General features: G+C 37.1%; 1 protein-coding gene across 1 annotated transcript in view; it reads right to left on the reverse strand.

Annotated features, from left to right (window-relative positions):
- Positions 1-13,475, reverse strand: part of Hel89B (histone acetyltransferase 1) — an 863,997-nt gene that overhangs the window by 80,387 nt on the left and 770,135 nt on the right. The window contains exon 36 of the mRNA XM_090405810.1: positions 8,494-8,701. Within this exon, the coding sequence (XP_090261936.1) occupies positions 8,494-8,701 (208 nt within the window). The remainder of the gene's footprint in view (positions 1-8,493; positions 8,702-13,475) is intronic.

The raw sequence follows: 13,475 nt of genomic DNA on the forward strand, positions 1-13,475 counted from the left end.
CTGCCATACATACGGCCTACCATTGCCTACCCTTGTTATCCAGGGCTTGACTACAGTTAGCAACTCCACTAACAAAGCCCGAATTCCAATGCCAGGGTTCTTCAACACCTGTTCCTGCAGATTTGCGAGGAATTCTGCTGTACGAACGCAATCAGATCGTCTGCTAGGGATCTTTCTTCTTGCTACATCCTCGTAGTCACCATTGCAAGTCTCTAGTTCATGCCTGATTGTTTTTACTGTATTCAGGGAGCATTGGGCAGCAGTCGTAATATCGTTATTTTGATGGCGGGCACGAATCACCATGATACAAGTTATTCTCTTCCATGATTCAGGTGGGTTCCAGCTATCCATCCTTTCTGACATCTTGTATATGAATGAAGAAGGGTCCAAACTTTTAAATGAAGAGAAGTGTGTGTTAATACATGTAACTTACGGAAAAATATAATTAATTATAAATATGTCAAATTTATCCCGAACACCCTGTATATTTCCTTGAGCTGGTATGTGGTAAGTTAGACATGTAGATCTTAAAGAGTAAAGGAGATAACACAGAGCCCTGTGGAAGACTGTTGTGGAAGAATCTGGGCCTGCTCTTTTTTCTGCCAATATGCACCCAGATCTTTCTGTTGGAGAGAATGGATTCAAAAAGCTGGAAAGTTGTTTTGCACCTCATGATATTGCTTAGCTTTCGGAGGTGGCCCCCTGATATCCAGACTGCATCATAAGCTGATGTAAGATCAAGGAAAGTGACTCTGGATTTAAGTTTCATCTGGAAGCCTGCTTCACAAGAACTGGCCCTGTGTTGTCATGGCCAGGACCTGGTCACAGCAGCTTTTTCATGGCCTGAAGCCAGCTTGTTCAATCGGGAGTGATATTTCGATGAGTGGTGAAATTCTTTTAAGGAGATTTCTATCAAAAGAGCTTAAAGGTGGAGCAAAGCAAAGAGATAGGTCATAGATTTTTGACATTATTTGGATCTTTTCCTAGTTTGGGCATAGCAATTATTTTGGCTTCCTACCACAGTTTTGGTAGTTTTCCAGTTACAATTTTTGAGAAAAATGGGCAGCCAGCCATGTTTGACCTCGCTGGCAGAGATTTTTTAGAAACTCCAGGAGGATACCATCCACTCCTGCAGCCTTTCCATTCTTTGGTTGAATGGCAAGGCTGCAGGCGAGTTTTAAGGCTTCCTGTACCTCTTGGAGGTTTCCAGTAAATGATTAGCCATTTGATCAGGAGTTATCTCTGGTGGTTTGTATGTTGTTTTTCTGACCCCCCACCCCAATTTTCTCAGAAGTGACCAGCTTTTCCGGCTAGATTTGGTGAAGTCAAGTTCATGGATGGTTGGGATCCATCTTTCCTTTCTGATTTTGTCGAGCATTGCTTTGAGATCCTTAGCAGTAGTTTTGGGTCTTCAGTTTTTTCACATTTGGCTAAAAGTTCCTCGGTATCCCTACTCCAGAATGGTATGTATTGTTTTCTGTAGCCTCTAGGAATTAGAGGCTTTGGCTGCAGTTTTGATTAGTTTGATCAATCTGAGATAGCAATTAGGGATGGATGGTATTGCTGTAACGATTTGCTCAATTAGCTTCTCAAATACATTCCAGTTGGATCTCCGAAGGTTCCATCTAGCGATTAATGTTCCACTAATGACTGGGATTGACGTGTCTGTCTCTATTAGTGTAGGACAATGCTGGCTGAATCTGTTGAGGATGGTTCTGGTTTTTAGCAGAGGGCTGGTCTTCAGAATCTTTAGGACTATACACAGATCGGGGATGTAGGTTCTGTTCCATCTGTGCCTTCTTGCTTGGCGTAGTAGATCAAATACAGGTTATATGTATCCATCCAGTTAACCAGATAATCACCATTTTGGTTGTTAGCGGAATATCCCCACATGGTGTGATGAGAGTTTAAGTCACCAATAGCAGGGTGAGGTAACAGCCGGTCCATCTGGTCTGGCCAGGATTACGATGGTGGTTTGTAGACGTTGTAGATAGTAGTATTTTGAATGTTAATACCTATGGAGCATTCTGTTTCAGGCACATGCTGCGTTATGTCCTTGAGACCATGCTTGGTATGGCAGTTATAAGACACAAGAATTAGGCCTGAGATCTGTAGTCTATTGAGAGCTGTGTCAGGCACGTTGATTTCCTGGAGAGCTAGGACGTCATTTGTTTTGTCTTTGGCTATTTTTCCGATGACTTCAGCTTTGGATTTAGATAGTCTATGTTTAAGGAACAAATACTGAGAGAGTGTTGTTTAGGGGACTGTAACTTATTTTTTGAAGCTTGCCCTCCTCCCAAACAAGCAATGCGATCTTGTTATTATGGGAGACGATCAAGCTGGCATTGAGTTTTTTGAGTTGTATATTTATCATTGTTGCTGCAAGTGGTTCAGGAGGCCTGGTACCTTTGAATGCCTGGTTTGAGACATTATCTTCATGTTACGAGTTACATCTTTGGGGCTTCTTGTGTCTGAAGCACCAGCAACATGCCACAAGGGTCACACTACTGGCGGAAGGGCACGGGAAGGCTATCTCAAGTCAGTCAGTCAGTTAATCCAACAGGTATTGAATTAACTGACTGACTTCAGGTTGGAAAAGAATCTAGGCAAGGATATTTACTTTCTTCTCACTTGTTTAGTATATATACGAAGGACATCACATGTGAAGCATTGGAAAAACTCAAGACAGGAATTAGGATAGGTGGTAGATTGATCAGTAAGCTGATGATACTGTACTCATCTGTAATGACAAGAACAAATTCTTGATAAAGTTAGCAAGATCAGTAATAAGAGAAGACTTCAACTAAATCCTAACAAGACAAAGATTATGGTTCTCAAAGGAAATATGTAGGTGGTCTGAAAAGTTCTCGGCCTAACAATGAAAAAACAAATTTATAATTTCAGAATTATTTTTACTTTTCAACATAATCTCCCTTAAGACTAATACATTTATTCCAGCGAAGCTCCAGTGCCATTATCCCATCCCTGTAGTGGTTCTCAGTAAGATCTGCAAAATACCCCTCTGCAGCTGCAATCACCTCTTGATTCAAAGAAAAATGCTGACTAACGAGGAAGATTTTTAGTTTTAGGAAGAGATAGAAGTTAGAGGAAGCCAAACCTGGGGAATAGGGTGGATGTTCCAACAATTCATAGTGCAGATCCCTTAATTTTTCCATTGCCAAAACACCTTTGTGGACAGGCACATTGTCCTGATGAAAGATGATTTTTTTCTTCTGCAAACTGGGTCTTTTCTCAAGAATTTTTTCATCTAGTCTGGTTAAAAGATCAGAATAATATTCCCTGGTTATCATTTTACCCTTTTCAAGATAATTCATAAACTGGTCTGTACTAGTGAATCCAAGTCTCATCCATAGTAATAAATTGACTCACAAAATCAGTTTTATTCTTGTTAAAACGCACCAAGCACTGTTCAGAGATTTTCATGCGAGTACGTTTTTGAATCTGCATGGCACCCATCTTGAGCAAAGCTTTTTCATTTGCAATTCTTCAAGTAAAATATGTTCTACACATTCTCTAAATGCCTATAGTCTCAGCAATTTCACGCACTTTGGATGCAGTTGTTTTTCCAACAGCGACTTATGGATGTGAGACTTGGAACCTAAAGAAGTCAGATAAGAAATGGACATCTGCTTTTGAGATGTGGTGTTACAGAAGGCTGTTGAGGATATCATATACTGAAAGGCATACAAATAAATGTTAGAAAAGAACAGTTGAACTTTAAGGCTCATTAAGGATATTGACAGAAGAAAGTTAAAATATTTTAGACACATAGAGAGGATGGAAGTGGGACTTCTCAGAACAGTAATAGAAGATAAAGTTCCTGGAAAAAGAGGAAGGGGTAGACCATCAATGAGATGGATGGATGGATGGTGTGTGTGGAGTGACTGATCTTCAGAGTTGAGGCCACCAGAAAAGCAAACAACAGGACTACATGGCGAGGGCTGGTGATGCACATCACCAAGCATCGGAGTGACCATATGACATCTATAGATGCCCGGTGAACATATGTATGACTCACTGGTCATCCAATACCATATCATGTACTGATCAATGATTTATGGTGTTACACTTTTTGGACATCCTTCACGTGAATCATCTACAGGGCTGGTACGGCCACATTTAAACTCGGCAGCCCATTTCTTAATTGGCGAAAACGAAGGAGAAGAGTACCCATAAACTTTTATGAACTTCGAATGAATTTCTTTTGGCGTTAAACCTTCTTTTACAAAGAATTTTATGACCGCACGATATGTAACTTTATCCACTTCAAGGGATACAGACAACACTTTGGGTTCTGACAGCTGTATAAAAAAAACTACTTGATAGAATGACTTGCAATTTCACATCGATGCTTGTGACAGATGTATCAACTTAGAAAAAAAAATCTTGCTGACAGTGTTGCCATTTATGGTTGAGGCCAAGAACTTTTCAGACCACCCACGGGCAAACAGGGAAGCTCTCTTGAGAAACAAGTGTACCTTAATGGAGAAAGAAATGAGGAAGTCAGTAAGTTTGAGTACCTGGGATCCATTATTAATGTGAAGAATTGCTGTTCAGAAGACATCAGAAGAAGATTAGAAATGGATAAAACAATAGTCAGAGACTTGACTAAAATCTGGAAGGATGCATCTATCTCCATGGGAAGCAAATTGAGGATTTTGGATGCAGTTGTTTTTCCAACAGCAACTAATGAATGTGAGACATTGAACCTAAAGAAGTCAGATAAAAAAAGGATATCTGCTTTTGAGATGTGGTGTCACAGAAGGCTGTTGAGAATATCATATACTGAAAGTATATATGAAAATGATATGAAAGTTAAAATATTTTGGACACACTGCAAGGATGTAGGGAGGACTTCTCAGAACAGTAATAGAAGGTGAAATTCCTGGAAAAAGAGGAAGGGATATTACCATCAATGAGATGGATGGTTGAATGGTTGGATGGTGTGTGTGTGGAGTGACTGATCTTCAGAGAGTTGAATCCTCCAGAAAAGCATACAACAGGACTGAATAGTAAGGCCTAGTGTGGCACATCACTGAGCACCGGAATGACCATATGGCATCTATGGATGCCAGTGAACATATGATGATGATATTGCCTTTAGTATTAAGGGATACTTGTCAATTGGTAGTATTAATGATTTTGATACAAAGGATTTCAGCATGCGCGAACTTATAAACGGTTTCTTTTGATATTAATTTATGTTCGGTAAATATTAATACCCCTCCCCCCTTTTTTGTTTGTTGGCAGGATGTATGTTGTTGAAAGCCTGGAACTTGGAAGGCAATTGCTTCATCGTTAGTAATGGATACCCCCGTTAGGATCAATATATCAATAACACTAGTGTAATTCTTCAGATAAGCCTATAACATTAATCAATGTTTTCGAATACTTCTGATGTTAATATGCAGGATGGAGAGTCCTCTTGTTCGAATTGTGCATTGTTTCCATGCATCAAGTGAGTCAAAAGTACAATTGCTGGTATATTCTGGTATTATTACATCATGAGTGGATAAGTGTTCAAGAAGATGGAGCAAATAACGATGGAGCAAATAACAATCCTTTGCACTCTTCTACCTCATGAGGCAGAAGAGTGCAAAGGCTGTTCAATGCTCTCTAGCACTTATCTCGTAAGCACCACATGCGATGGAAATGTTAGATTTTTATTTGTAAATCAAATATGGTCCCAAGAACTTTGTGACAATTGGGATCGTTTGTCCTAGTCTTAGTATCAAGTCGGGGGGGGGGGGGGGGGAGAAGAGACTAAATTTGCAGCAAAACTGAACAACCTTCTGTTCAAAACACATCAATCCTTTCTAAAATGGAGAAAAGATAGTCAATAGCTTGCTGCAACTATCTTTCTGACAGAACAATATATTGCAAGAATGAAAGGTTTGGAGAAACTTATAGGATCACTCTTGATATTTCTATGACATTTCATTGGGTCTGACAGAAAGGCATATATACCAAACTATTATCTTATGATTTACCTCTTACTGCAACTGGATTGTTTATTTTCTCTTTAGTTGTTCACTATGTGTCAGGTTGAATGGACTTCTTTCTTCAGATTTCCTCACCACTCAAACAGAGTGTCTCCAAATCCTATCCATAATTTGCTGATGACAGTACAATCCACTGCTTGTTTACATTTCACAAATCCTGAAATGCTTATAGTTCCCAAATATCCAGGTATAAGATCTTCCATATTGAAAGTCTTAAATACTGATCTCCTTGTTATATTCCAGTGGAGTGAGGACAGCCAAGAAAACTCCAGTACCAACAATCTCTCGAAACACATAAAGAGAAGAAAATACTGAATCTTCCAGCAAAGTTTTCATAGCATTAAACAAAAGTTGTTTTCACAACAAGCAATGATTTTACTTTAATTTTCACCACTATGAATGCAGCCAAGTTATTTTGCTGTGCCAGGAAGTAGTACACTTGCACAAAATTCACTTCTGAATAGGAAGTTTGATATAGTGAGATAAAGAACATCTATTGATTAGAATGGAATACATTATGGAAGTTGGCAGTTTAGGGAAGAAATATAGTATAAAGGAAAAACACTGCTAAGAAAGAAACAAACAGTTTTTCCCAATTAATGAATGAAATTTCTTTCCAAGGAAGCTAGATTGAAGTCGGTATAAAATTGCTAAAAAAGGAATTATTTAATTTCTCATTACATCTAAAGGGAACTGTCTGCTATTTCTTATGAAATAGCAGACAGTTCCCTTTAGATGTAATGAGCAACAAAGTTGTTCTAGTTAAATATTTTTAACATGTAAGAGATGAATATTTTGGTGCTCAAGGACAAGGAAGAAGTTTCCAAAAACAAAAAAGGAACTTCATCCTTGTGTTCCAAAGAAACAGAAAAGAAAAAAAGAAATATGTTCTTACTCAAGAAAATGTTCTGCATAATTTTTATTTATTTATTTTTCAATGAAAAACGGGTATAATTTAGCACCTCCACAGCGCAATTGAAAGAACGATGGTACGTTGCACCCTTCAATTGGTTTTTTCAGTTGAAGGTAAGTTAGCCAATCTCATATTGAGGTAGCAAGGTTTTTTCGCCAGGAAACTGGGGTTTTTCATCCCACATACAGACAAATCGGCTTTGAGAACACACATAATTTACAAATAAAAAATACTAGTGGTAGTGGGTAGTAGATGGCATTGGTATAGATGATGATGGTAGTGGTGGTTCACTGTAGCTGGCGCATATTAAGTGGTGGAGACAGAGAGTTGTAGAGCAGGTGCCCTGTCTCGATGAGTCTTTGGACTCTATGGAGGCATCATATAATAATAATAAGTTAATTAGATTTCATTGATCACTGTTGAGAGAGGAAGAAATGGTACTTATTAAGTTTGGAGTTAACTGATGTTGTTTCTTAGTCTCATCAAATCGAGTGATCTTGAAGAGAAGAAATTTTGTGCATTTTTTTTTTTTAAATTTCTGATGTAAAGTTTGTGGGCCTTTTCCCTTAGATTATAGGTTTTATTTATAATGCTAATTTGAATATCTTGCAAAACAAACGTTTTACACACATACACACTGTACCACCCAACTAATATTACTTGTTACTAAATAAAGATGATAATTTTGAATTTTGTCTCTCACTCAATCTCATTAATTTTTTTCAGTTAAATTATGACCATAACAATATTACCAATATTAATTTGTCTTATTGACTGACAAAAAGAAAAACTAGCTAATAATCCACTTGGCAATTCCAATGGTATTAATTAAGCACTATTGATAAGTGTCAGAAAGCAAGAAAGTAGAAAGTTAAATAATAGGATCTGTAATAAAAATCACACTAGCTAATGAGGAGAAAGTAAATCTTATCATATAAAATTAAAAGTATATTTGGATTACGTACACAGATTTAGGTGCATGATGTTTGGAAGAAGGGAGGACAGTAAGGAAATAAAGTAAGGGGAAAAAAAAACATTCTAGAAAGTCCAGAATCTCTCAGGAATCTGATGGATTATTCCTGACATATATTTGATGAGAGCAAATTATGAAATGATGGTGAAAAAGCAACTCATCCCAAGTTACATAAGTATTAAGCAGAGAATATTTTTTAAAATAAAAATTTTTAAATTTCAGCATTGAGAGGAAGCTTCCCTTCCTCTCAGAAAAAAAAAAAAAAAAAAAAAAAAAAAAAAAAAAAAAAAAAACAGAACTCAGAACAGTAAATATGAAAGAAATGAATCAAAGCAGGCAAAAGTGATTATTACTTAGGATTATGTCAAAGCAGTTAAAGCCACACAAAGAGTGTATATGTCAATTATATATGCTTACATTTGTGTGGAGAAATCTCACCATATTAGGAACAGCTAACAAACTTTTGTGGGTTTTTTTTTTTTTTAAATACAGATATCAAGTAAAAATACCCATAATAATAAAAATAAATTGAGAGTAATAATAACAACAATAATAATACTGTGGAATAAGAATTTGCCATTTACCTGAAGATCTTTCATTGGATTCCAGTCATGTTCAACAAAAATCACAGTATCAGCACCAGTGAGATTAAGACCAAGACCTCCCACTTGTGTAGTCAGTAGTAATACATCAATAGAAGGATCATTATTAAATCGATGAACTACAGAATGCCTCATGCCCGGAGGGATGCTACCATCAAGTCTCAAGTAACTCACTGATGGCATATGAACTCTAAAAGATTAAAAAATAATAACATATCTATACTTATCAAAGTAACTATTGAGATAGCTTGACATTAAATACTCTAAAAAAAGTTTTTATTAGCTACAAAGAAGTAGATCAGACAGCTAAGTATATAGAAAGAAAACATTTTTCTGGAAAGTATGTGTGATCAAGACATTACTAAACAGAGCTCATAATATATTTTACTTCAACAAAAAAGTTATCAGCAGCAAGAACACCAACCCAGTGGTATATTTCTAACCTCATAAGGTATAATCCAGATGGAGATATTGCAGTAACATGAGAGGCAAAGGCTAATATGGAAACTCAGGTATATGAACTGGAGGTGCACACTGCATATTACAGAACCTTACCGTATTAACATATATGGTATATCAGCTTGAGCTTTACAAGAAGGTGCCGTTAATCACATTGTTTAATCTAAGTGCTCTGGGTTAGTTTCAAGGAGGTGGAAAGAGGGATAAAATAGTTCCACTGCATAAAGGAGGCTTCAAGACTGATGTAGCAAATTAACAACTGATCAGTATATCAGGAGTCATAGTCAAGAGCAAAATACAGGAATGGATAGATAGAAATGAGATACTATATGGGGGGGGGGGCAACACAGTTTTGTGAAAGGGAGGTTGTGCCTAAGTAACTTGTTCACTTTTTATAATACAGTGACTGCTGTTGGATAAAGGCAATGGGTTTACAGCGATACTGCTGGACTTTGCAAAGGCTTTTGACAGGATATTACATGGAATTCTAATAATAAATTGAAGCACATGGGGATCAATAGTTGGTGAAGTGGATAAGAGGGTGATTGATGGAAACATACCAGAATGGTTTATTCAGAAGTAGAGTCTAGTAGAAGGTATATGACTAGTGGCGTGCCATAGGATTCTTGTTCTTGGCCATTACTATTTCATTTGTACATTTAATTTGATACAGGAAAGGATCTGAGAGGAACTATTCAGTTGTTTGATGATGATGCAAAATTTTTGCAGGATGATTTGGATAGACTGGCCGTCTTGGCAAAGGAGTATGGATGTCAGTTTAATGTGGCAAAGTGTAAGGTTACACATTTTGGGGTGAAAAGATTACAGCAGTGTACCACATTGATGGAACTGTACTCCAGGAAGCCGAAGCAAGGGATTTGGGAGTACTAGTGGATACAGAGTTCAAACTTAGAGGATATATTTCAAAAGTGGCTAAAGTGGCTCATCGGATTACTTGGTTACTGAAGAATACTCTGACAAGCAGAGACAAGCAGGTTATAACACTTCTTTATAGAGTCATGATAAGACCCTGTATTGACTACTATGCACAGATCTAGTCATCTGGGTTTCTTGGGGATGAGGGAGAAGGCAGAGAGGATCCTGAGACAGGTGACCAAGATGATAGCAGGTCTATGGAATGAACTTTATGAGAATAGGTTGAAGATTTGTGGATTACAGAAACTAGTTGACAGGTAGAAAAGGGGTGATATGATTGAGACATACAAATTATTGAAGGGATTTTACAAGATTAATACAGAGAAAATTTTTCAGAACAGGACTGGTGGTGGGAGAACTAGGGACCATCTTTGGAAACTGGGAAGAGTGTAGTTAGCAGGGATGCTAGGACTAGATTTTTTGCTTAGAGAGTAGTGAATGAGTGGAATAAGTTGCTATAGTCTGTTGTGAGTGCCATGACTGTGGAGTTCAAAGTGAAGTATGACAGATACTATGCAAATGTTGGACAGTGCTTAACATGATGTTTAGGTCCTCCTTCAGTGAATCTAAGGATTCCATGAGTTGTCCATATAATAATAATAATAAATTGAAGTTATATGAAAGAATTGGAGGAGGCAAGGGATCTGGGGTGATTGTAGATAGAAATATGATGTTCAGAGCACATATTCAAAGGTTGTGAAGACATTTCAGAGAATTGTGGCAATTGAGGAGGATATTGAGCATGAGAAATAAAAGTGCAGTGGTCCCATTATGTAAAGCTTTGATTAAACTACACCTGGACTTCCGTGCTCAGATCTGGTCACTGGGATTTGAAAGATATGAAGTAACTTTGGAGAGGATGCAGAGATGGATAACAAAAATATATTAGGATTGTACAATGTTGATTATGAGGACAGATTGAGGGCATGTAGACATAGAAGACAAAGGGGGGGGGACAGTATTATATTAACAGTGAGGAGATTTTTCATATGGAGGAATGAGAGGAAGGAACAAGGAGTCATACCTGGAAGTTACAAAAGGGTGAGTAAAAGAATAAGAAGTAAGTTTTTTGAAAGGAGAGTGGTAAGAGAATGGAATGCATTATCTGACAGGGTGGTGAAAGTGTAAATGGTGGATGAGTTAAAGGAGTGTTATGATAGCCTTTCTATTGACTAGTGTTGACCTCCCATGATTATTTTTGTGACTCCATGGAGGTCATAAAGATAATAATAAGTGTTGAAAAGCTCACACATACTCACTCTCTTTCTCTACTTGGACTAAAAATGAATTCTCTTTGTTAAAGGTATTTCTGAACACACACAGCTAGTATTTAAAAAATAAGTTTAACAGTACTTAATACTTTTAAATCAATTAAAAAATTAATGTATATGAACTTATTTTCAAATTTATCTCTTGCAGATAAATTTCCTCCAATATCTGGAATCTACTAAGTTTCTTATTCTTGTAATCTGTGTCATTTTGGACAAACTGGTGAAGGAGAGTGGTCTGAATGTATGCACTTAACATGAGGATAACATTTAAACTTCACAAGACATTCTTTCTTTTAAGGTTACACAGTGGTTAGAATTCATAGTGAAGAATTTATGGAGACACAACACACGTGTTAGAATAATTATTTTACTTATAATTAAGAAAGTAACATTCGACGTTTTGACCTCTGTACTGAGGTCATCATCAGGAAAATATACATACATACATATGTACAAGACACAAGCTAAACAACACTACACTATGCAAAAGTAAGATGAATCTAAATGCTTGTTAATCATTTATCCTAGCGTGACCACTGGTGAGAGAAAAAAAGAAAACCATTAAAAATTAATTCACAAAATAACCTTTTCAAACTAATATACAGATGATAAAAAAAAATACAGCAGAACTATATTAAACAATTTCTGAAGTCCTTCCATATTAGGGTTTTCTTCTGGTTGGGATTGTTCTGGATGCTATATGGGTTGAAAATGGGTCCTCCAAATTCTAGGAATAATTAATCCATCATTCGTGTTCAGATCTGGATGATGTTTCAGCATTTCACAGGATTCTTTGAACCATTGGGAAGGAGACTTACTGCGATACCTTTGTTCTATGCAGGTAAACCCACTAGCTGACTGATTTCGGCCAGAGTACCAAGGGAAACCTGTTTTCCTGAAGCAGAGGCCAAAGTAGAGTCAGGATCTTCCTTCTGGATGTCCACAGGTCGCACTGTATAGAAAACATGGAGACAAGGTGTTGGATCCCAGTAATTTGGAAGACAGGATATTAAAAAAAGACTCAGGATTAGTACAGCAAAGAATATATGGGAAGTAAAGCAGAGGAAAAAAACAAGGATGAAAAGGGCCACCATTACTAGGAGGTTCCTTCCACCACAAACATGTGGCTCACATGGAGGAGCATATGCCTTTGCAGTCCAAGATAAAAATATGGTATATGTTTAATGGCCCAAGTCAAAACCTCCAGCTTCTTATTTAGCTTACATGAAGACTTCATAAGGGATATTGTGCAAGCTTACTGCACAATGCAATAAACTTGTCTCCTGCTAAACTGCCAGACAAGCCTTCTAGCTCCTCGATAAAGCTGCAATTATTTGGAATAACTTCTGGTTTCCGCCTCTTTCACATCAATAGTGCCAAGGTAAGCAGACCTCTTAACATGAGTCTTTTCCTCCAATTGTTGTGTATAGATGACAAATGCAAATCATCTCATGCAATTCTATGAATTTGTCACTGCATACTTCTTTTGCCAGGACATAAGAAAAATTTTCATTAGTCTTGATTCTAACAAGTCTCTTAGTTCAGATATCCCTCCAGTCCTCACAACTTGTACTCCAGAATTAACACCACTTATCTTGTTACTGCTTATAAAAATTATCATATTCACCTGGCATCTAATCAACAGTATGGAAACAAGTCTCCAGGCTGTTCCTAAAAACAGGGAACTCTAAGTCAGCCATCTAACTATTTTCTTCAAATCAGAACTCTCAAAAGCAATAAAGAATGTCATAAACTAGTTTCTTCGCTATCTGGAGACCCATCCATTAATTAGTGATCACAAGTAGGTATTTTGCCAATGTTCTACAGCAGACCTCCTTGCTAACCTTACTGACCTTCAGACACAGGCTGCAGAATGATTGGCATCCAATTGTGCCTGGATTGCCAGTCCTCTCTGGTCATTCATTGAAAGACATAGCAGACTGTTCCTCTCATCAGATTGTGACATAAATACTGAAGTACCGAAGGATTTTCTATACTTTCAACAATGCTCTTCCTACTATACATCAATGAAATTCTCTCTCTGTAACTTCAAATTCTAATAATTGTTTTGATGATTACAGTAATTTTCATTCCTCCTCTTCTTCATTCAAGAAATCATGCAGTATTCAAATGATAGAAGTTTCAAGAATGTGTCTTAAACACTGATCTCATTATTCTTAAGTGTGAAGATAATGTGATGAATTTCAATGCTATCAAAACAGAGTCTAGTTACCCAGAAGAAAGATTCTACTTCACCCCCTCCTTTCCTTTTGATAATGTTCTAGCATCCATTCTGGA

The sequence above is a fragment of the Typopeltis vanoorti genome, chromosome 15, assembly GCF_054136105.1.
Source record: "Typopeltis vanoorti isolate ZY-2024b chromosome 15, IOZ_Tvanoo_1.0, whole genome shotgun sequence".
Taxonomy (NCBI): Eukaryota; Metazoa; Arthropoda; class Arachnida; order Uropygi; family Thelyphonidae; genus Typopeltis; species Typopeltis vanoorti.